At 37.2% G+C, this 25,837-nt stretch overlaps 1 protein-coding gene across 1 annotated transcript; it reads left to right on the top strand.

Moving 5' to 3' along the window:
• Window positions 1-1,202: 1,202 nt before the first annotated feature.
• On the top strand, window positions 1,203-25,837 carry LOC134501646 (cystine/glutamate transporter-like). Its single transcript, XM_063309552.1, has 12 exons — window positions 1,203-1,485; window positions 3,745-3,871; window positions 5,796-5,911; window positions 12,509-12,634; window positions 13,745-13,844; window positions 14,533-14,577; window positions 18,766-18,889; window positions 20,821-20,924; window positions 21,699-21,795; window positions 22,218-22,367; window positions 23,034-23,211; window positions 24,244-25,837. Exons 1-12 carry the CDS (start codon window positions 1,272-1,274, stop codon window positions 24,306-24,308), a joined length of 1,446 nt encoding a protein of 481 aa, XP_063165622.1. The 5' UTR covers window positions 1,203-1,271; the 3' UTR covers window positions 24,309-25,837.

The following is a 25,837-nucleotide window of genomic DNA, read 5'->3' as shown; positions in this document are numbered from 1 at the left end:
CAAAATCAAATCCCAACAATATATGCAAAAAGGCAACCACAGGGAAGGTTTGGGGGGATGGGGGGTGTTACAAATGATGAAAGCAGTGTTGCACTGATGCAATGCAAGCTCTGCCCATTTATACATGCATCATGCCATTGCACCCACATATGAATAGACAAAGTTTGTATCACAACAGCACAACACTACTTTTGTCATCTTGACAAAAGAGCTCAATCTGGTGGATGCCTCTGGCACTATACTACACAGAATCTGACACCTCTCAGCTATTTCTGGAATCTGTGTAATTGCTTTCAGAGTGCAACAGGTTCTAAGTTCATTCCAAGGACTATTCTGTTCCAACTCATTACCTGGTTTCTGGACTATGTTATACTTGAGGTAGAATCCATCCATGGTATCATCATCTTCTCCTCCTCCTCCTCCTCCCCCCCCATCATCCTCTTCCTCCTCCTCCTCCTCCTCCTCCTCCTTCATCATCATCATCATCATCATCATGTTTCTCCACCTCTAACAGTTGGTTCACACTCAATTTTCTCCAGTTATTAACTTAATGTGTTTTTTAATTATGGGCATAATGATCCTCCTTGTGCCTTGCACATAAGGCAATCAGCATTATAATATCTAAAATATATGGGAAATATGCATTCCTCTAAGTAATTTTCATTTAACTATGGATAAAAAACTTTTTTCCTATTCCTAACCTTCCTACAGCTTATGCTCAAAATGGACTGGGCACACTTTATTAAAGACAAACTTCTGTGACCATTTTTAAAAACTGCTTACCATCCTGTTTAAATTAAGGTATGGAATCAGTCATTACTGTGTACTCCGATTGAGGTTGCTTTGAAAAATGCACGTTATCAATAAAACTTTGGGTCAATACCCCTGTCTGGGAGTTCGGCCTTGTACATACTGCAAACGAAGCCAAGAAGAGTACATACCATCCAAACCAATCTCTTTGGATGCAAAATTGAGAACTGGACATGCATGTCATTATCAGTGACTGCAGCAAAACCACCCAGCATACATTGTTCCTTAGGATTTTGGCCCCTACTTCCTGTCCCACATGATTTTTTTCTTTAAATATTTGTTTACTTCACGCTCCCATTATTCCACAGGATTCCTGGCCAAACTGTGCTGCTAGCTAAGTAAAGAGAAAAGAAGAGAAAGGGGAATTGACAGAGCAGAGCAGAACTGCCACACAATCAGAAACTCAAGTGGTGCCTGACACAGAGACTCCTGTGGTTTGGAGGAAACAGAGAGGAAAAAAAATGGGACCCTGCAGGAAGAGAAAAGCTTTCATGGAGCAGAAGGAGGCTGTTTTTCTGAGGAGAAAGATCACCCTTACTCGGGCCATTGCGTTGGCTGTAGGCACCATGGTGGGCAGTGGGATCTTCATTTCTCCTAAAGGGGTGTTGCAAAACTCAGGCAATGTAGGGGTCTCATTACTTGTATGGCTCGCTTGTGGGATTCTGTCTCTGTTTGGTGAGTTGTGTAGCTTTCATTTTTTTTAAAAAAAATCCTTGTTAAGAAATGCAAAATATTAGAAAATGATAGATGGATGGATGGATGGATAGATGATAGATGATAGATATGTATAGAATCATTATAGAATATCTGATAATACCTATGTCCAAACAGGGATTTGGCAGAGTGAATTCCTGAAAAAATGGGGCCTCAACAAGAAGAGGGGGAATCTGATATTTGAGCTGATGTGGAATATGTGGCTTTTGCTGGCTGTCCAATGATCACGTTGTGCCAATGAAACAGCAGGGGGCCATTATGGGCCACAGGGCAACAAGAAACTATTGCTGGTTCAATTGAAAAATTAATGCATATCTAGCACTGGAACATAGGCCTGCTTGTGCCTCTCAGTTGATAATCTTCTGCTGCCCTACAGAATAGCTTATTTTCTTCTCAACCCACCACTTTCATATTAAACATGGGGGGGAAAATGGAAGACAATGAGGAAGGACAACATGTTTTCCAGAAGTTCTCCCCTCCATCCCTTGCAAATTCTCCCAAATGAACATTTCTGTCCCCACTCCCAGTCCAACCCCCTGGGTTTGCCAATCATGTGTTGAAGACTTAATGTGTTTTGGATGGCACAGATTAAGAGGTCCACTCTCTTTGGATGGCACTGTATGTCTTGTTCCCTGAATTTCTATTTGCATATGATGTTTCTCTTTTCTTTGGCTCAAAGCAAGTCCCTCTCCTTCACATCTATATGCCTCAGGGTTCCACACTGCTTATGTATTACCAAAGAAAGAGGATAAAAGAGGGCAGCATTTACTGGTTTATATGTTGACAGGTAAATTTAGCAGCCATTCTCTATTCAAATAGAGATAAAATGCACTTCACTATTGGGAGGAAGATGCTACCTGTGCTCAGATGCTAAGGTTTGATGAACAAGGCCCCTGATTCCCATTGGTGTGGTTCTTCATTTTAAAATCAGACATCGCTAGGCATCCCTTCAAATAAGAGACGTTCTCCAATAGAAGCTTATCCTGTGAAAAGTAGAGCAGATGGCCATCCTACACCTGTTAGTAAGTCAATCTGGCAGCTTGGTGTAGCCCTCTAAAGTTGCCCACAGTACACCTGGCATATAGCATTGCTTCCCAGCACTGTATAACATTTTAACAAGTAGCTCAAAGGAATATGGCTTGTGGAATCTCTAATACTATAAATAATACTATAAATAATAATATTTTCCTGCACCATGCCCTGCCCAAGTGTTGTGATTCTGGCAGCTACAAAAATGTACCTTGTGATCTGCCTAGCTTCTCGCAGCTTTCAAGCAAGGTATTTTCTGTCTCAAATGGATGCAGAGATATTGATGGAAGAATAGGAGATGGCCTTTTACATTAGAATTCACTTATTGAGGTTTCTTTGAATACTGGTTGCATTTTTAATAGCTGTTTTGCTATCATGCATTCTTTTTATGATGGTTTAAGTATCTGAGTGGCTAGGGAGCAATAGAAAAAGAGACTAGAAATCTATTTCAAATTGAACAACTGAGCTGGGGAAATCCAGGTAATAATCCCCACCAGGCAATCTTGGGCCATACATTTTGTTTTAATTCAAACTACTTCATAACTTTGATGCACAGATAAATGTTTGTACCATTTGAGCTGCTTCCAACTCCTTGGAGAAAAAATATATTCACAACGATAATAACTGCATCCTTCCAGAACTGAATTTCACCTCACAGTGTTCAGTTAGTTACTCACTTAGGTGAAAATTATTTGTATAAAGCAAGAATGTTCAACTTTTTCTGGTCCAAGGATCACTTTTTCTCTTTTAATAGTTTACTGGTGAATCACTTCCAAAACTGGAGTTGGGCAGCCAATAAATTCAAATAAATAAATAAATAAATAAAATAAAAACTGGAAGACTATCTCAGGGCCAAAAAACCCTCTGAATATGATTTCATTTACTTGGAAATAAAACAAATTATTAATATAATTATACTCCCATTGTTTTATATCAGTTCATGTTACATTAAACATAACATATAGTAATAATTTCAATGCGAAAGTCTCCTTAGTTTTGGGGCCACATTTGGTCCTGACACCTCATAAAAATGCGGCAGTGGTGAACAAGATGAGGTGTTAGGACCAAATGTGGCCCAATATGGCCCCTAATTGCCACGCTGCATGTGCAGAAAGATCCACTGAGTTCAGCAGAGCTTTGTTCCAGGACAATGGATATGGTATACAACTCAATTGTTTGGTTGGTTTCTAGGCGCTCTGTCCTACGCAGATCTTGGAACGAGTATCACAAAGTCAGGCGGGCATTACATTTACCTTTTAGAGACTCTTGGACCATTGCCAGCTTTCCTCCGATTATGGGCTGAATTTATTATGATCCGGTAAGGATGGCTTTTCTTTCCCCTTCTTGTCTAAAAAGGGAGGAATGCCAGATGATGGGAAGATTTATTGGGAGCTTTGTCTCTTTAAAGCTCTCAATGGGGGCATGTTCCAGCTGTGTTTTTAAAGGCAGACAGCTGGTGAATGGAGCACCACTGAGATCTAACAAATGTTGGGAAGGAGGGAGAAGGGGGGAAAAGCATCTGAGAATGACAGGGAACAGTGGGGAAGAATGAAGGAAGGAAGCAATAATAGAGAAAGCTCTGGGGAGACTCCAGATCAAAAACAATCACAAACCAAAGGCCTCTCCCTTTCAGTCATGAGATAGATGGTTTTCTCCTTTTCCTTACAGTGCAGCTATCACTGTACTGCTTGTAATAAACTGAAGGGCTGCCTCTTTGGCCCTATAAAATCAGTTTGGGATATGACCTGTCCTCCCCCACCAAGCCAGATCGCTGCTCAGTCAGCTGAATCTTCCATGGAATACCTGAGAGATGCAGACTTGAGAAGTTCCTGCAGCTTGTATGTGACAAGTCTTGCATCTGTACAATAGACCCAGTCCTACTGCGGTGCCAGCACAACATTCCTCAAGAATCTTATCTCACCATGGTCAGAACAACCAAGCCAGAGTTTATTTCCTTTCAGCAGTATCCACAGGGCATGGTCAAAGAAGTCAAGATGGCGGTCGTGATGTTGCAATCAAAACTTCACCAGTTTTTTATGTGTGACGTCTTTAAAAATGGGTGGAGCTACAATCCACCGTCATGGCCACCATCTTGACTCTTTTGACCACACACTGTGGACACTGCTGTTCCCTTTGTTTTTGTTATGTATGTTATCGCAAAGATCATAGACCAGAAGAACGTGAAGAGGATAGTATGCATTGTAAAAGACTGGCCATTAAAACTCTATTTTAAAAATATTCACCCGGTATGATTTGTAACATAGCACTGATGATTTAGCATGTTGGGGGAAGCTAATGACTTTGGCTTTATATTTAGTTAGTTCACTATGTGATTTATCTACTGCCTGAAACCTGCTAGGCTCTAGGTAGCTTATAGAATTCATAATATAAAGTACAACAGAAAATCAGTATTTAAACATTAATTAAACGATACAATGAATTTCACAGTTTAAATGCCAAGAACAATAAGAATAATGGCTAAAAAGGAGAAATGTCTTCTTCCAGAAACCGTAACTGAACCAAACCATGTGTGATGACTGGCACGCTCGATTCCCAATTAATCACGACCCATAAGCTTTGGCTTAGAAATCTATTTTAATGGGCGAAGCGATCAGTACAGGGAAAAAGTTGCAAATGGAAATTCCCACACATTTCTACAATTAAAAGCACTACTGGATTCAAATCCCCCCCACACTGCCTTCCTAGGTACGCACCCCCTCCTTCTCATGCCAGCAGATGGTTGTAACGGTTCTCCGTGGTGACCTTGATGCTGAAAGATAGTCCAAACAAAATGCTTCCCACTCCAGTCTGGCTCCCTCTCCCTATGAATCAACTCAACTCGCAGGCTGACACAGACTGACACAGGTTGTACAAGATGGATGCGAGTCCGATAAGATGTTCTGGGAACGTTGGATCCGGGAGCATGACACCATGGCTTAGTGCGATGTGTGGACCAAGTCCACTGTTTTGAATAAATGATAAACTTTGGTTTGCCACACATTAGAAGTGGACATTTCTCATTGTGCATAGAGCAGAAAGGGCAAGAAAGAATTTGAGTCTTGCTCCTGCTCAATCCAGTCTCCCAGACGGATCGTTCTGAAGGCAGCCACCATTTTCACTTGTGGCTACTTCAGACAAGTGAAAATTTACAAGCCCCAGACAAAAGTGAAAATGAGAGAAGCCAACAAAAATGCAAAAGATTTGTATCTGATATTCTGTCATTTCTTGGTTTTATATTCCAGTCCTGCAAATATAGCTGTGGTGTCTTTGGCATTTGGTCGATACTTAATTGAGCCTTTCTTTGCTTCTTGCCATGTCCCTCCTCTGGCCGTGAAATTGATCACTATGGCAGGAATTAGTGAGTATCAGTGAATGCAAGCTCAAATTATTTGTGATTTATTCCCACTAAACAGGTATTTACTACCGAGTCTTTACTATCAATGCTTTTTTAAGCATCTTCGCTCTGAAGTAGAATAAACAACTGGAAGAGTTAATTGCTACTTACTGCAGAATGATTCTGTTCAAATCTATGAGGCTACATGTGCATGAATAGTTGATGAACACGGACGTTCTGCATACAAAACTTGCAGAGCTGATGTCTCACTTCCTATTTCTAACGTTTGATCAGGGCAGGCCAGCAAATCCAGGAGCCATGATTAGCACATACTTAGCTCATTCATTCTGACAGAGGGTTAACACATCATGGTAAATGATGATGGGGTTTGTTTGGTTTTGGCTTAGCATATTGTGTGAACACAGGCTTTGGTGATTTGTAAACCAGGTTTTCTACTTCATTTCTTACATGAACCTAGCCAATAGTGGTTTGTACAATCAACTATCGCTTAGCATGATAGGTGAACTCAGTATTTTTCTCAGTCTCAATTAGCTACTGTCCTCCGTTTATGATAGATACATTTTTAATTCTCTCATGATATCTCTGTAGTATACAAGAATGTGGTTTTCCATTCTTAGCTCCCTTCCCAGTTTTGACTTCTGTCAGAGAGTTTTACTGTCACTTTTTGACCAGGTTCTATCTCTACCTGAGAAGAAGGCCTGTGGTATAAATTATGTGATGGAAAGATGCAGCTTGTACTCTATATCAGTCATGGTGGTAGCATTACAGAGTTGACAATATTTGTGTCATTTACATTGTCTGTGATATCATTATGCAAATGCCATAAAATGATATAAATACAATGGGAATTTCATCTGCTGTAACCAAAGTCTATTATTTCAAGGTCTGCCAAATCGTGGCTCTACCTGCAGTTTTCTTGGCAAGGTTTTTCAGAAGTGGTTTGCCATTGCTTCCTTCCAAGAGCTGAAAGATAGTGACTGGCCCAAGGTCACCCAGCAGGCTTTGTGTCTAAGGCAGAACTAGAACTCACAGTCTCCTGGTTTGTAGCCTGATGCCTTAACATGGCTTAATCACTACACCAAACTGGAATGGTGGAGTTCAAAACATTTGGAGAATATCATGTCAAGGATGGCAGCTCTACTACTACTACTACTACTACTAATAATAATAATAATAATAATGATAATAATAATAATAAGGAGGGGAGATTTTCTTACAGAACTTTTCTATCTTTGGCTGGAATGTGACTGATAGAAACAAAGGTGTACCTTGATGTTCCCATGCTACAGAGACACTTATGTATTTGTAATTTCCTACTGACATGCTGGAGCCCAACCTGTTTTTAAAGAAGACAGAGAAAAGACTTTTCAATAGCTGCATTAAAAAAAAAGATCCTGCAGGGAGATACTAATTTGAAATACCACATTTATAATTTGGGGGCTCCCAGTGGTTCCCCTATATCACTACATTTATGTTAAGCAGAGTTGTCAGACTTAAATATCTTTAAAGTTTGTTTTAAGACTAATCCTTCCACACAATCAAAAGCTTTAAGATATCTAATGAGTACAATGATAGAGAAGTCTTGTTAAATTTACAAGAATGAATAATATTTAGAAAATGTAAATAGAGCTAAATATACTTCTGTTTAGAATGAACCTTGATTGATCAGGCTGTAATTTTTTTTCAGTAATAAACTTGAGATGATTGCTTAATAGCTTAATATATAATTTATAATCAAAACTGAATAAAGAAATAGATGTGTAAGAAAATACTTCTAGCAGATCTTTACCTGGTTTAGGAATTAAGAGTTATTTTGAAATTAAGAATCTATGGATTAAATATAATAGCACAGGATCAATTTATATAAGCCATTACAGTAGAAAGAAAAAGAGCTTGGCATTTTAGTAGATGACAACCCATCAAACCAAAATTTATTTTAATTTGACTTTTAATTTGATAATACAAACTCAAGATTATTGGCAAATAAGGTTTAAAAAGTGAAGGAAAGGAGATATAGCCAACAAAAGCCAATAAAAGATACTAAAGGTCACATCATTACTAGAACTAAAAATGCTAAAGTATTGTTTTTTAGAAGAATTACACCTTTTTAAGAGTCCTGCAATAGAAAAAATTAGGAAGTTTATTGAATTAGTTAATGGAATTTTCTGGAATTATTTTTAATGGAGGCTCTGTATTTGGATTCTTTGTTTTTAAAATCAGATGTTAATGAGCTTTTTAAAAATATTAAGAATGGACGGTCTCCAGGTCCAGCTGGGTTAACAGGTGAATTCTGTAAGGCATTCAAAAGAATTGTTGTACCTGAATTCTTGTCATTAAGCAATGCAGAGAGATCTTCCATTATTTTGGGCCAGCCCCATTATCCTGGGACAGCTCTACAATAACTCTATAGCTCCCATAAGTCTTTGCAAACCTGGCTGTTCTCCCAGGCCTTGGAGCAGGGTGGTTGGGAAGCCCCTGTTGGTTGCAGGGTTTTTCTGGTACATGTAGTGCCGTTTGTCCAGATATACATAATCTTTTTTTTCTTCTTTTATTGTTTTCTACTCTTTTTAAAGTATAAGCTACCTATTGTCACTCTGGAATCAGGTGGTCTTTAAATATAATAAATAAATAAAAATGTAAAGCGTTTTGTTAATAGATGCATAATTTCCCAGATAACAATAAGCTCATGCAGATACTCTTAAATACTCAAAATTGTCCTATGTTTTTCTTATAACTTGTTCCATCCCCAGTTGTAGCTGGATGTATTTAAATCACACACTGAGAACCAAATTCACCCAACAAATGTATTCAAGGCTGTAATTACTTTTTGTATAATCCCAATTTGATTCTGATTTGTTGCATATATAGAATACATTGATATGGTTTTCTATCTTTTAAAATCTTTTAATCATTAAAAATAGCTTTATATAAGATAGCTACCCCTCTTATTAATCCTTTCCACTAAATTTGTCTTCTAAATATTTGTCTTTTCCAATCTTTATGTTTCCTGTAATGTAAGTACAGATGGATTGAAAGATTTTAAATACTTACTGATTCTAGTTTTTTTTAATCAGTTCACCTAATCCCCTAACTAGTTCAGTTCAATTTTATTACGGTCACTGACCAGTACAAGATACAATTCCATAAAGATATACACAATCCCCTAACTATATTGTTCAACCATTTACACTTCCACTATTCCTATCTTGCTTACCATTCCTATAGAGTAAACTAATCAATAATGGAACCCTATTTATCTTATATTTGTGATTACATTTTGGAAATCTTCAAAAGTTATTGTTCTATCCTTTTTTGCCTCCTGTAACCATTTTTCCCAATCCTCCCTCAGTTCCCTTCTTCATTTACCCCCCAACTCTCACCCTCCCAATCCAATTAGACCCCGTATGAACAGAAGTTCACAGAGGATTAATTAAATCCTGTAATTGGCTAGGTTAGGGAAATGCTATGCTGAGCTCTAATTCCCCCTTCCTGATATTAACTTCTATATAATACTTTTCCATTCTCTGTATTTTGTCTTATTTATTTCCCAATGAATATGAAACTACATTAAACATTTTATAACCATCAACCATCTTGTGAGTCCCTAATGACAGAAATTCCTTTTATTCTATCTTTTTCTTTAAAAGATATATCAGTTTTTTAAACATCAAAGGTTGTTCTCTATTAATTTTTCATAAATTCTTTATAAAATATTCTTGTTAAAATTCTATTCATCTCTTGAAGCATAGAAATAGTCACTCTTTCTTGTGGTTGAAATAAAACTAGCTTGAAAGGAACCTCCGTTTATACCATATTCCGCTATTTGATAGTTCTGTCAAAGATTTGAAGGCTTTTCTTCTTTGTAACACGGCCAGATTATTAAGTTTGGAGATAAGATACCAATTAAATCAGTCTTTTCTACATTTTCTCTAATTCCCAAATCATTTCTTTTATTCTGGTCCTGTATATCAGTCTAATCTCTGTAATATCTTTTTGAACTTTTCCAGAATCAAACACATTCTTTGTAGGAACAGTATATGCTTTGCTAATAGTCTGGGCAACTTCTGAAACTTGAGAAGAAAATTCTTTTCACTGAATTTATTAGCAACATACCTATTGACATCTGTTGGATCATATCAGCTGACTTACTACATTCCACCTTCAGTTTGTTTGAGTTGCTTAATTAGATTTCCTATTGAATCAGTTTCAAAGTTTCATCCTGAACAGTGATTAATTTTCGTGCACTCCATCAGAACATCCTCCTCCACCACCACATCTTCATTACTAGAGTGGAGTGCCAGTTCAGTTGCTTTTGGATCATCCATGTAAGCTTCTGCCTTTTGGAGAATTATCTTTCTTATTTATCTTTTTCATTACTAATATTTCCATTAGCTGAATAGTAGTCAAATGCAAGCAATGACAATTAATGGAAAAGCTTGGTGAAGAACAGCAATCAGCTCAACACACCATCTTCTCCAGTGACTAGCCTCCCCTAACCCCCACTGCCATAATAATCCTGGAGTGATGATACTCCCTACTCCAAAGGAAAATTAGACAGAAAATTATTCAGTAAACTACGTTTGAAGCAAACCATAACTTAGTGCAACGTGTGAAAAGGAAAATAATTAGAATTTAGCTTCTCTTTGTGCTCAGCTCGAAAGCTACTATTTGACACCATTAAAATCCTAGCACATATTAGGATCCTTGTTTGTTCAGGGATCAGTTCTAATAGCTGCACTTCATGCTGCAAAAACATGTAGAAACGCTTGGGCTATAGATATCCTGTAATTTGGTTCATTTACCCATAAGAAGTTCACTGTCTAGAAAGTCCCCTCAACGGCTTCTCATGCTATATTAATATAGAATCTGTGGAGCAGACAGTATATATATCTATGTATCAATAAAATAAAATAAAATGTCAATTTAGTTCTGATGAAACTGTTTTTAAACCTTTTTTGGAACTTAAAATTGAATTTGATTTACTTTAAAAAGCTTCTAGGCAATTTTATTCAACTTAAGCATTTGGTATTGGGCTATTTGGCCCTTGTGCTATTGCTGCTTCTGAAGTTGCACATCTATCAAAAGATTCTGGAGAGTTCACTGGAGTTGCCTAAACTAGTTCCCCATTTTTTATAATAAATTGAAGGTATATATATGTAGTGTATGTATGTATGTGTGTGTGTACACACACACACACACACACAAACATATATATATACATATACATATACATATACATATACATATACATATACATATACATATACATATACATATACATATACATACATACATACATACATACATATATATATATATATATTTGTGTGTGTGTTTGGGTATTTGTTGTTAATGCAGGCTTTGGAATAATGAACTCAGATCTCCTGTTCTTGTATATCAGTGTAAGTCTGTTTTAAAGAATATCTATCGGTCTCCTTAGAATTTAAATATGGTTAATACAATAGAAATCTTGCTTTTGTGGGTACTGAGTATGTCAGAGAATGTTTAATCACGGTCGGATGCTATGGCCCTGCTTTTGGAGATGCAGTTCAGGAGCTGGAACATGAGCTTGCAAAACCTGGGCTTATCCTGATCTGCCCATATTTGGGCAGAAAGTCACAGGAAGTTAATTTTTTAGACCAATCATTCCTGTCAAGAATTCATGTGTTCTCCTTCGCCATATCTTCAGCATTTGGCATTTATCAGGATATCAAGAACTGTGGTCTTTTTGCAAATGGAAGATAACCAAATGACTTATTATACAATAATAATTTCAAGGGGTGCTTTACCAGAATGAAGGTTTGCACAGATCCATTTGAAGTGGCTTCATGAAGCCACGCAGCCCCTTGCTTCTAAAAGTGGAGCAAAGCGGCCATGTTCCTTTGCTCTGCCTAACTCCAAACCCCTCACTTGACACTTGTAGCTGGAGGAGACTTCGGTGCATGCAATCTTCCCAGTGAGTTAGAGGCACTGGTAAACAAGGCTCAAGATGCCATGATGGATCACTACAGTCAGTGAGTCAGTGAGGTGAGGACAATCATGTTACCTGTCTCAAATATAAAAGCTTATTCAAGGCAAATCAAAGTGACCTCCTTGCAAAATTTTATTATACAACATTGGAAGGATCAGTCAACAACCAATCTGCAGCAGTAGATTGTTGGTATGTATAGTTAGCTGATATTTTTATTAGTCTTTTTTCAAAACTAAGGCAAGAAAGAAGAGTTTCAAACAATCTGATTAATGTTTTTAGTTATTTTGTTAATTATTTAGGTCATTTTCCTTTCTTCATTTTAATTTTAATATTCTATCACGTTGTTGACACAATAGTATGCATTTTTTTCCTATTAGTTAGCTTGATATAACAGTTTAAAAAATCTCACCTGTCTCCATTATCAGATTCTAATGTTAAAGGTAAATTATTTGGGGCTGGGAGATCTGGCTTTCTTTCAGGCTTACAGAGTACTCCTATCCAAACTTACTGTTATCACTTTATTTAGTTTTGCAATTATGATATAGGAAAACCCTAACTGAAAGTATAATTAAATTGGAAATAACCATTGGTTGTACAGCCCTAGTCATTTTTCTCTCTCCCAAACTCAGCCTTAGCAATAGCCCTGAACTGTTGGAGTGTGAGTTGGGCTGCCAACGTACAGACAGGACTCACTGTCCTGAAGATGATCACTGTGGGTCTAATTATCGTTCCTGGGATAATGGCTCTTGGAAATGGTAAGACTCACCGGAAATGAGATGGGAGGGAGCATCAGACGAAACAGAGGATGGCTAAAATACAGAAGAGAAAGCAAGGGGATAGTGGTCATGGAAAAGATAGAAACCGTAGGAAAGAGAGCTAGAAGAAACCTGACCATTCTCAAACACACTTAAATAAGTTAGCTTTTTGTCCTACTTTATAGAGGATGGTCCTCTATTTGAAGGGTTATCCAATCCAAGTTAGACTTAATTTGTTAGTCTAAGGTGCCACAAGACTTTGTTGATGTTAAAGATTTATGCATGCATTGAAATTATCTAGCTTCAGCTAGCTCAGCTTTCCCCACCCTGTTCTTTTCCAGAGATGCATTATATAACGCATATATATAACCTATAACCCCCAAAATTCCCACAAAGCTATATTATTAGATTCCAAGTTTTAGTCTCAACTCACATGGTCAGTGTTCAGGGAACTAGAATTGTTGTGCAACAACTTCAGTAAATATCTTGGAAGCTACATGTAATCTCAATGAGGCTATCCAAGCAGTATCCATTGGGTGAGGATCCTTCACACATGCTTCTGAGATTCCACATGCAGTTCTTTCTTCTCTAGTTCCTTCTTCTTGGCACTCTCCTTCTATTGTTTAATTTCCTTGCCAGACACTGATGTTGATACTTTATGTCTCTTTCATTTACTTTAAAAACAGATCGAGCTATAGTCATGCCCAACAACTTCATTTCTTGCAGGGGTGTCCATGGATATGGGAAAAAAAGTCAAGATGATGGCTGCAATGATGAGATTGAAGTTCCACCTATTTATGTGCAACACACATAAAAAACAGGCAGACCTTTGATTGAACCATCACAACTGCCATCGTGATTTTTTAAAAATCATATCTTGTGGACACCCCTGATATCTGGAGGAGTGGGAGAAGACTAGAACAGAACAAGATTACTTCTATAAGTTTTTTTTTAAGATGTGCTATTGAGTTAGGGAGCCCTTAAATCCAGGAATCTGGACTTTTACCTGGTTCTCTTGTTCAGGTGGTACCAAGACCTACATTAGAAAGATACTGATTACATTGCATGTTACAAGAGAGAGGAAAAATATGTCCATTTCTTTTTGGCTAGGTCATAATGAAAATTTTCAGGATAGTTTTGACACAAGTTCCTTAACACTTGAAAACCTGCCTCTTGCTTTTTATTCTGGGATGTTTGCTTATGGAGGATGGTAAGTTTATAAATTATGAACTTTTTCCTTTTGTAAAGACTAAATGGTAGAAGGGACATTGATGCACTCTCTAAGTTGTGACTGCACATTTTAAAAATAAATCTATCTGGAAATCAATACCAATATCATTTTCCAAAAAATTAATGGCAGGGTACAAATATCATGTTAAACCATAACATGATTGATTTGGTTTTATTTATTTTAAAATTATGCATGTTGACATTCCATACAGAATTTTCCTGGTATTTGGGTTTAACATATTGTATGAGCCCAGACATTATTGTTTGTATACCAGGGTTTGAGTTAATGCAGCATATAAACCCAGCCAGTAGTTTCACTGTACAGATGCAATGCATTTGCAACATTTTCTCAATTATGTCTATTTTTTCCCTAAATGTATCTATTAATGTATTTTTAAAGAGCTATGGGCTGGCTTATTAAAAGAACCAGGTTGATAAAGCCTGCCTGGATGAACTGTGAATTCCATCTCTGTAACAACCTTCCTTTAAACTATAAAGGAATTATATAATTTGTTTGCTACTGTTAATCTGGCTAGCCATTAGACAAAAATTATGGCCTTCCTTTTAGATAAAACGCAAACTCTATTCTGGAATAACCTATCTGGCATAAAGTTACTCAAAGCATATTTTGACTCTGACTCTTTTTATTTTTTTAATTTTTGTTTCAGGTTCTATATAAACTTTGTAACTGAAGAAATTGTAAATCCTGAAAAGTGAGTGTGCAGGAATGATCAGCCATTTTGTATTTATTGTTGTTATAATATGTGGTGTCTCGAGGCTGTTCTTGCCAAGGAAATTCAGAAGTTTTGGAAGATAGAAACGATCAGCCCAGGAGAGGACTAACCAAATAAAGAGGGGAAAGGAGGAAGAAAACATTGCTAAAGGAACCAGAAATTTTGCAAAAATATGCTGGCCAACTGAGAAATCAGGGGATGAAGTTGGAATGTTGTAGATGAGTAAAACTGAGAAGTTAGTTGTTCAAGTCCAGAAATATTTATGTTTTTATATAACATATGTGGATTTAAATATAATATGGAATGGATTTATATGCCACTCCAATCCAAGAGGGCTTGTCATACACATTCATGACAGGTGTCTTACTACTCATAGCAGTTCCAGGCCCTAGGTTCTCTTGAAAAGCTTTCCTATGCTGAGGCCAGGAAACGGAGTGCTGCAGACAGACCAGACTCCCAGGGCAAAATCTGAGCTCAAAGCAAGCAGCTGTATTACAAAGAAGTGCCACATCAAACTCCACTCTGGTGACTTCCCAGGCATGTCCATCTGGTTTTCTTGGCAACAATATGGAAGTGGTTTGCCATTGTCTTTTTTACCAAAGGACTATGATGAACCCAAAGGAGTTGCTGTCAAGGCTTAATTTAAATCACTGCTTCCCAACTTCTTCCTTTATTACCCAAAACCGCTTATCAGAAAGTCCTTTTTACCCAATGCAAGTAAAACATTTTAGGTCCATTTCAATGTCCCTGTTGTGATTGGGTAATGGGTTCGTGTGTCATTACCCAAGGAAAAAACATTTTTACCCAATTTTGGGTAATTTACCCAGGTTTGGGAAGCGCTGATTTAAATAGTCCTGACAAAGTCCATGCCTAACAGCTTTTATGTCTTAGCAAGTGTCAATACTTGGCTGACCTAGTCTGGGGCTCAAAAATTAAACAAGATCAGGGCTGGTTAGTACCTCAGTGGAAGACCTCCAGGGAATACCGTGGTTGGAAACTACAGTGGAAGTTTAAAAACAATCCTGGAAAAGACAGTGGCAAACCATTTCTGTATTGCAGCCATAAAAACTATATAGACATATCTATGAAGTGTAACCAAAGCCGCCTGTGAGTTCATAGGATTTGATGAATGACCAGTGCAAAGGCAACCTTTCGCTATTTTTTAAAAAGTCAGGATCATGAGTAATTTTGTTTTCCTAGCCTCAAATAAACTAACTGCATTCATTCCATTGTGAATCCCTGCCCTCCTCCCCAATGTACACAGTTCTATGTGTAAAGACTCTTATTAGCTCTATTTGGAGTTAAGAGAAGGACTAAATATGATGGCTGTTATTCTTTATCAGGCTGGCAACAGGTACTTTTACCTGGCAGAACTTGGTTTCTCTCTCTCTCTTCTGGCTTCCTCCAGAGCCTTCCGTGCCAGGTAGATTCAGTTCCCAATTCTTCAGTAGCTCCTGAGATCCTCCCACTCACAATCACTTTAAAGTCTTGATTGGGCTCTGCTCAAATCTGCAACCAGTCCATCAGGTTTACCAGCTAACTTTGTTCAGTACTACAACTAATAGTCAATGCTATCTAGAGCCATGTTAGATTGCCATCCATTAACTTCTTCCATCAAAGATCTCCCTTTTCTTCCAAGAGGCCTGATTTTGAAGACTCCGTTATCCTTTGCCAGTTCAGCAGCTCCTCTGAGTTAACTCCTGTTCTCAGGTTCTATTTATAACCTCACTATATCTAGTGATTATTTGGGATCCTGGACTGTCTTTATGACAGATTCACAGACATGTGTGACCTCCTGTAGCTGAACTTGGCCAATGCTTAATTTGATGTTATTTTTCTTGTACTTAACAGCCTTTCCAGTCTGCTTAGTAGAATGAGTTGGCTGGATTAGTAAGGAAATCTACTGGCATCACCAAAATTACCCTAATTAAAGGGCTGTTTTAGTGGAGGCAGCCAGGAAAATAATAGCATTTATTTGGGGGCATCAGCAAGAAGAGAGAAGAATAATGGGTTATGTTAACTGGTTTGCTTGCCTTCTACTTCTGTACAGCTAGAGCTGGTAGTTCAGCTACAGCCTATAGTTTGTGCTGTCACAGTAAACACAGTATGTGAGAAATCATGCTGCCAAAAGGTTGAACATTTTTGTTGAGCCCTGAATCTCCTCTTATGTGGCATGCCTCAGGGCTCAACACTCTCAGTCTTCCTGTTTAACATCTACATGAGACCACTGAATAAGGCCAGTATGCTGATGATACCCAGCTATAAATCTAGCCCCTGGTCAGCCAGCTAATGCTATCAAGGTTTTACCCCAGTGCCTGGAGGCTCTGTGGGTCTGGATGGGGAGGAACACTTAGGCTCAAGACTGAGTGGCTATGGATGTTTGGACCTCCTGAGTCCAGAGTGGTTCCATCTTTAGTCCTAAATGGGACTGCACTTCCCTTTTCAGGACCAGTGTGCAACTTGGGGATCCTCTTGGATTCACAGCTCCTGCTCAAGCAGCAGGTAGCAGCTATGGCCAAGAAGACCTTTGCACAAATTCACATTGTGCACCAGTTCTCCCATACCAAAACTGTCAAGTCACTCACGCTTTGATCATTTTGTGGTTGGACTGTTGCAACAGACTCTACATAGTGTGCCCTTGAAGACCACTCAGAAGTTGTAGCAGGTCCAGAATGCAGTGGCCTGAAAAGTTACAAGCAGGCCTCAGCCTGCCCATGTGACACCTCTGCTCTGGGAGCTGCACTGGTTGCCTGTAGGCTTGTAGGAGCAATTCTGGTTATATACTGCTTAAATTCTGGTTACCGCGTATAAAGCCCATCATGGCATAGGGCCCAGTTAATCTAAGGGACCATCTATGCCTGTCGTTTCTTCCCATCCCACATGGTCTGATAAAGTCAGTATGTTCCAGGTCCTAACAATCTAACCTGGGCATTGTGGGATCCTGGAAGTGAGCTTTCTCTGTCATGGCACCTACTGTTGGGAACACCATTCCCAAAATTCTTATGCCCCCACCCTGGCTCTATTTAAATACGCCCTTAAGACCTGGCTCTATCCCCAAGCCTTGGGTTAGAATGGGTGGGGAACTCCTTGTATGATGTCCTGCTTTTTAAATAATTGTTGGTTTTCTGGACTTTTGATTATGTGTGTGTTTTTATATGATTATCATTGTATTTTATAAGCCACCCATAATTGTAACAGATAGGGGTGGCCCAGAAATTTCATAAATTAATTCAAATTCCTCAGTAGAGTAGGTGCAGAAACTGAATGCCCTGAACAGAAAGCTGGGCTATGAATTAATTTGTTAAAATTGTATATGCCACCCATTTCCATCAATGGATCACAAATATTCATATGAAATAAAATTATTTAAAGCCTCTATCTGTAGTTGCCCATGAGTATCAATAACCGAGGTTGGACATTGTCCAGTTCAGGAATAATGATGACAAAATGAACTAAAGCTCTGTTTTCTGGTACCTGTTCCTAACAATACTGCTGCTAATTTATTGCACTAGAGAGGCTATGTCTAAAATATGTTTAACATGAACATCCATGCACAATACTGCAACATTGAATTTGTTGCATTGAATAATGCAACATGAATGCATTAATAGAAACAAATGCATTTTCTTCACCTCCACACACACATCCCCTTCTTCCCTCCCATTTTAGTCATTCTGGTATAGATTTTTAGTTTAAGGGCTCAAAGTCACAGAGCTGTGCTGTATTTAGTAAGGGTCAGTATGCACTGATGGCATTATAAATAAATGTATTCAGTGTAAGACTGACAGCAGAGAATTTTCAGACAGCATATAAAGTAGGGGTTAGGAAGTCTTCAAACTCAAGAATTATCCCTTGCTGCGAAATAGTTTAAAATAATTTTAGAATACTCTTCATCCTATTAAAATTGCAAAATACCTACTCAAAACAGGTATAATTAATATTCAAGTTGTCTCTATTTCATCTTTGAAAGCAGTTGGCACATCCTTTCATCAAGCTGGAGAATACACCATAGAATGTGTCAAAAAGAGAAAATGCACAAGTATCTTTATTTTCCTTTCCAACATTCATACAAACTGGGGTGGAGGGTAGAGGAGGGAATCAGGCATAGCCAAAAGAAAATGTGCAACTATTGCTGGACTGTATTAAAATTAAGCTTTTGTTTTTCAGGAATATTCCTCGGGCAGTAATCGTTTCCTTAACTATTGTTACAGCCTGTTACATCCTTACTAATGTGTCTTACTATACTGTCTTGACACCGCAAGAAATTCTCAGTTCAGATGCAGTAGCTGTGGTGAGTGTTTTTCTTTCATTATTTGTTATTCTTTAAGCACTATTAGTAAGATCAGGAGTAAGAAGACTTACTGGAAAACAAGTCAGGCTTAATCCAAGACAATAACAATGCCTAAAGTAGACACCTGTTTCATAGACCATAAAAAAAGCACACAAAGGATTAAGTAAAAAATACTTTGTGTACCTATAAATGACTGAGATCAAATGGTTTCCATAATATAGGTGATTACATTTGGATTTGCCTCTTCAAAGCAAAGCAATAATAGATCTGTCCCTTCAGTTATCAAAATGGACAACTATGTTTGATATTTTAGTTGTAACGCTAGTGTCTGTAACCCAAGTCAGCCTCTGAAGATGCCTTCAAGCTCTAGCACTTTACTGCTCTAAAGGACATCTCAAAATAAATTACTCCAAAACAAAAGTGCAAGTATTCTCTAGGAAATGCTTTAAGGCCCCAGTTAGATGGACAATTAATGGCAAACACAACAAGCAAGTAAAATCCTTTAAATATCTAGGCCTCTATTTTCAGTCTTCTACCTGCTGGTCTACTCAAACAAGAGAACTTCTAGTGAAAGCCCCAAAACCATCCTTTGCAATTAAAATTTGCAGGTCAACTTGGTAACAATTATGTCCCAGCAGGTATTAAACTATTTAAAGCTAAAGTTCTGGGTTTGATGTTATATGGTGCTCAGCTGTGTACTTATAAGGAGTCTCCTAGTTTAGAAGCAATTCAATCAAAGTTCTTAAAAATCTTACTACGAGTTCTTTATTCAACTTCTAATGCCCTGACATGACTAGAATTAGGCTGCATTTCCTTTGGGACCCGATTAAGATTTGTTTTCTTAGATTCTGGCTGAAGCAAGTCTACTTGGGAACTCCCTTAGTTCATCTCACCTTGCTAGATAGGTTGTCTTCCAAATGCTCAAACTAGGAGGGCAAATTTATGATAATTTGGCATATTGTGGTCTTACTTGTCAGCACTACCTGCTTTGGGACTTGATAAAACCCTGGCTGAACTAAATTCAGCAGAGGATTTGAGATCTAGATATCAAAAATGACAGTCTCCCATCCCTTCTATAGCACAATCATTCCTCCTCCCTGGTCTGTCCCTAGATATTTCTATAACATCTTATATGCTCCACATAGGATACTACTTACTTTGGCCCAAAATAGGGCACTATCTTTTAGGGCAGCAACTGGAAGATATATAAATATCCCATATGAAAGCTGAACTTGTTTCTACTCAGACTCAGAGGTAGAATCTGTCTCACATGTGCTGTTAAAATGTCTGTTGTACAACCAATGGTGATCAAGTTAATACTTCCAATTGTTAATATCACTAATTGCCATTGTAACCAGGAAGCTGTTACCCTTCTCCTGGGTGATCATTCTTCAGAAACCTCTAAGGTGGTTGCAAAATTCTTATCAATAGCTATAGCTCCCTCATGCTATCAGCTGTTAGCTGCTAACTGCTTTAAGGTTTTCTCACAATTTTAAAATTTCCTTTTATAGTTATTGTACTGTACACTAGTATTTTATTGTGTTTGATCTTAGACAATAAAGAATTTGTGATTGATAGTTGTAATGATTTATTTTTTTCATTATACTAATGTAAATGTCATAATTATTGTTATGTTAATAACTGTAAACTGGGGTTTACAGTACTAGGACTGAGGCAATGAATTATACCAATTTTAAAAAATCAATAAAATAAATAAAACCAGAACTTGGAGACGCCTATTAACAGATTTTTAAAGTTAATAAAATAAGCACTATATTTGTTTGTCTTGCCTTTTATTACTGTTGCTAGCTGTCTTGAAGGGTAGCTACAGAAAAAAAAAGTAAAATAAAAGAGTAATGCTTTCTTCTTCTAAATGATATACAAATACAGAAAGGGAAGGGAAAAATAAAGCTTCCTTGATTTTTTCCTAGAGTTTCACTGATAAAGTTTTCAAGAACATTTCCTCTGCAATTCTAATCCTTGTAGCTCTCTCATGTTTTGGTGCTTTGAATGGAGGAATCTTTGCTGCATCCAGGTAAAATCTTGAAAGCATTTTGAGTAGATTAGATTCTGCCTGTGTTTCCTGATCTATCAAAATAGTAAGAGGAAATAAGAGGGGAAAGAATCACTAAGATATGCAAGAGGTATAATGTCAGAAGTATAAATTTTGGTTCCTTTTTTCAAACAGAAGCTTAATAAGGAAAGCTTCTAAACTCTAGTAAATTATAGGAAAAACACACAAGCAGCCACAACAAACCCTTAATACGAATAAAGCATGTATGTGTGTGTGTACAGTACATGTATCCTTTAAAGAGATGAGACAGCTGTAAAAAAGAAAGACGTAAGAATTCATGTAAAGTACTGATACAGTTTAAAGAAAAACTCCTTAATTAATGTAATATTGAACACACTATAGTTCTTGTAAGTTCTTAAAAATCTAGCAAACAAATGCATGTCATTAGCTTACATGTGCCACAAACTACAGAGATAGTAAAATTCCAAGAATATATTGATTTTTAAAAAAACACTTAAAAAAATACTAGCATTAAATGTATGCAATGGACATTTTAACAATCTTGCATTGATCCAACTTACAAGCAGCAAAATATAATTCAATCACTGGGCTTATGCAGCATGCTATGGGGTTTTTTTTTAACCATAGTGTGATGAACAAGTAACAGCACATAACACTAAGGCAGTAAGATATGGTTTACAAACCACAACAACCAAATTAGCTTATGTGAATTCACTGTAACCAATACTACGTAACATTGGCTGAACCATATTTAAAGCTATCATTATTCTGCAGGATGTTGTTTGCAGCTGCACGAGAAGGACAGTGGCCAGCTCTCTTCTCAATGATACACCTTGAAAGACACACTCCTTTCCCAGCTTTGATATTAATGGTATGAGTTTAGAAAGTTTTAGAACTCTTCTACCTCCCTGTTCTTAAATAAATGAACAAAAAATTTGAGAGTGAGGCTTAGATAAATCCTTTTTTAAAAAACAAGATCTTACATTGTGATCACAGGAGATACAGTATACAGTATGTTTCATTTTTCTAAATCATTTTTTTTAAGCTCTTCAGCTTAACATTTGGGACAAATTCTCATAATTGATAGTCCCATCACTTAGATAACTCAATTTAAATTTGTGCTTACACAGAAATCCAAATTAAATTGGTTTCTCGGACCTGACCTATAATCAGGTCTAAATATCTGCACTGGAAGAAAATTGGTGAAGTAGTTCAATTCTATGTGATAAAAGGAACAGAAATAAATGTTTTTATGCTCTGTTGGCAATTACGTAATTTTCTTTCTCTATCCAGTTGCCTTTGGTCTATTTGATGGTGTCCATTGGAGACCTCTATGGACTTTTGAACTTCTATAGCTTCTCCCGCTGGTTCTTCATAGGACTTACCACACTGGGGTTCATGATACATTGCTTCCGACATCCAACAATGCTAAGACCTTTTAAGGTAGGATCATGACCAAATTAGGAAATGTAGAGCTGTACTTCTATTTTTCTGGAAGAAAGACATTGACATAGGAAGACATAGGAAAAGAAATAAAACACCAATTCAGTAAGGCATAATGCAAACAAATTGTTTGTCCAAAGTTCTAATAATTCAATCTTATCTGTTCATTTGTATTCATAACCATCCTCATTCATTCATAATTATTTATCCTTTCCTTTCTTTCTGGGTTGAAGCAGAGAAGTAGAGATCTCTAACCCTTCACTGTAATTTGCTAATGAAATATTTAAAACATAAGGTCCTTCATTCTAGTTTACAATTGGTTTTAAACCATAGAATATGTATTCATCTTTAATATTTAATCATGATTAAATGTAACAGTCATAATTACATACATGGTAATTGTGTATTGTCAACAGAAACATCAATTCATGTTCTCATTTGAATTCCCATGTTCTCTGGAAACTGAAGAGAAGTAACAGTGAATCAAGGATTCATAAAACCTGAGAATAGAAAATCCTGCATAGCACATGAGTAACTTATTGGCCCCTTGATTGGCAGGATTATATAAATATACTTGGATTGTTCTTCCTCATGTTGTAAACATTATACTTGTTGTTTGCATGTTTAAAGACAACCTGTTGATTACCATTTGACTCATTCCTTTAGGTGCCTCTGTTCTTCCCACTGGTATTCACAGTAGCCTGTTTCTTCATTGTGGGGACATCACTATATTCAGATCCTGTGAACACCAGCATTGGGTGTGCTTTAACTTTATCTGGCTTACCTGTCTACTATCTGGTGGTTCAGAAAACTAGAATACCAGGCTGCTGTACATCAAAGTTCAGTAAGTATAGCCAGGAGCACTACTATGTTGGGGAGGCACCCAGCTACTCTGGCTGCTTCATTGCCTAGCTTTTGCCTCCTTGCACCCTGCCATTCTGTCCACTTGCTTCTTCTCACCCTAGTTCACCACTTCTTGGGCGATATTAGGAAGGGAACATGTGGCACAGCAAAACCCAGCAGAAATAGTTAAGATATGCTGAAGCTATAGTGATATAGTGTGAAGCAAAGCAAAGCTTCACTGGTCTTCATTACCTAAAGAACACGTAGACCAGAAACATCCAGAGATCATACAGGGGAAAGAAATAGGGCAGAAGTTTAATGCGACACTGCACTTAGGGCCAGTTTAAGTTTTCAAAATTGCAAGCAAGAGAAAAAGTGCTCCAGTGTTGTCATTTGTTGACCTGTCAGGTGTTTTGTGTTTCAGTTGTAGTTGTGCCATTGAGTTGCCATTAACTACAGCAGATAAAAGTTCTTACTGAAAATTTCAACACTAACACTGACATCCGACTCGTAATTATGTTAGTGTTTGCAGCACAAGCCATAAAAATAAAGGTGATACACGTTTCTGTTTACTTTTATATAGTTAGAACTGCTGAATATATATGCAACATATATCAGTTCTTACTAAAATTCAGTCTATATACTTTAGTTCTAGAGAAAGCAAAGAGTATGTTCAGCAAAAAAAACACAACAAATTCTTAGGTGAGCATTTTTCGGAACCCCTTCACTAGCATGCTTATACACGAATAGCAGATATGTTGTATTGCTGAAGCTCAAATAAGCCATAAGCAGCTAATTGCATTAAAATTTAATTGCAAAAACACAGTATCAAGCAAAATAGGAGGGTATTCATATGGAAATATATGATTCAAGTGAGCCATATAATGTTTTAATAAAACATGTTAGTCTGAGAAGATGCTCCGGGCCACTATTTGAAGCAATCTAATTATTCCCTTTTAACTGAAGAATGTCAAATGATCGCTCTCTCAATCGAAATCATTTATTTTATTATTTCTTCCTTGCAACTATTTAGACTCCATGACAGTGAAACTGCAGATCCTGATGAAGGTGGCTCTTCAGGAAGTCCAGACTAATTGAAGGAGTAATGCATCAGAGTAAGGAAAACAATTCAAACTGCAAGGAACCTGCAAGCTCCTCACACTGCTGTTACTGTAAGGAATACACCTCCAGGCCATTTCAAAGCAAGCAGCAAGAGATACAGTATGCAAGAATCCCTTTCCGTGGGTTGCCTGGTGCGTCTTTTTGTCTTTTTAAGGCATAAGAATGATAGTTTTCTGTCCAGAAGCTTGAACAAGCAGTTTATAAAGAATAAAAGTAAATCAAAATTCTTGATGAAAAACCCAACAGCAATATCTACAGGACCATAAACAGTTAAGTATATAACCACAATATTCTTGTCCAATGCAGCACTTCCTTCTTAAGACAACAATAATGAATTTATTGTCATAGGAAATGTGAGTCTTGCTCATCCAAAAAATTTTCCAGCTTGTACAAAAATCTAGTAATAGTTGTTTAAAAATGAAAATTCAGTTCACAAATGCACTATAAAATAAAGGTTGAAAATATTTCAAGGTTAAAATTTCCACATCCAAAATATTCCAACCTCAAAACCCTTCCCGACCTCATCAGAAATTGTCTACCATCCGAATAGCCTGCTCTGACTCTACCAGAAAAACTGACTTCACAATAGGCTGTTCTGCCTTCCACTTTCAAAGCTGGAACATTTTGGTAAGATTGGAATGCTACGGGTGAGGTTGAGGTTTCTGAAATCTGGCTATTTAAATCTTGAAATAATTTGCACGCTGCTGCTACAGAGACATATCCCATTAGGGTTAATCCTAAGTGAGCAGTCTAAACATATGGCCCTAAAGATTTAAATGTTGCAATGACTTGTTTGAATGTTTGTTCTGTTAGTTCCTTTAAAAGTATACTTGTAAATAATTTTTGTAATGGAAGTAATGGGGTTTTTTAACTCCTTGACAAGAATAAATCAATAACAACTCTATCTGTGCATTCTACTGTAAATTATTACTTCTAAGCCTTAAAGAGTGGTGAAGGACTAACCAGAATCATGTTGTTGTTTTTTAAGTGAAGCAAACAAGATCCTTCTATGTAGACATCTGTATCTTAAGAAATGTGGTTGGGAGTATGTTATCATGGCCTAAAATAAGAGAAACTGCACAACTTTTGACACATTAGGCATATAACGATACTACTAGTTATGTATGGGGACCCACCAAAAATCTAAATTTCTATCTCTTTGCTAGCAAATGTTTACAGGCCCGCATAGCCATCTGCCATGGTATAGTCTATGAATGGTGACTGCATACAATTTAAAAAGCTGAGCAAAGAAAAACAGTTCTAGAAATTTTATAGATACAACTGTCCCATCTTACTAACATTTGTGGCAAATCAGTTTTCAGATATTATGACTTTCAGATCTTCCCTCTTATACGTTCAAGCAAGATGTTGACAGTTTATATGCTAACAAAACTGGAGCTGCTTCTCCATTTTTGAAATAATTAAAACTACTATTATTATGTTGGGATTCAGTCTGATTTCAAGGTTTGCTCAAAATGAAAAACAGTAAAACCACCAAAACAGAA

The sequence above is a fragment of the Candoia aspera genome, chromosome 7, assembly GCF_035149785.1.
Source record: "Candoia aspera isolate rCanAsp1 chromosome 7, rCanAsp1.hap2, whole genome shotgun sequence".
Classification (NCBI taxonomy): Eukaryota; Metazoa; Chordata; class Lepidosauria; order Squamata; family Boidae; genus Candoia; species Candoia aspera.
This window is presented reverse-complemented; position numbering and strand designations above follow the sequence as displayed.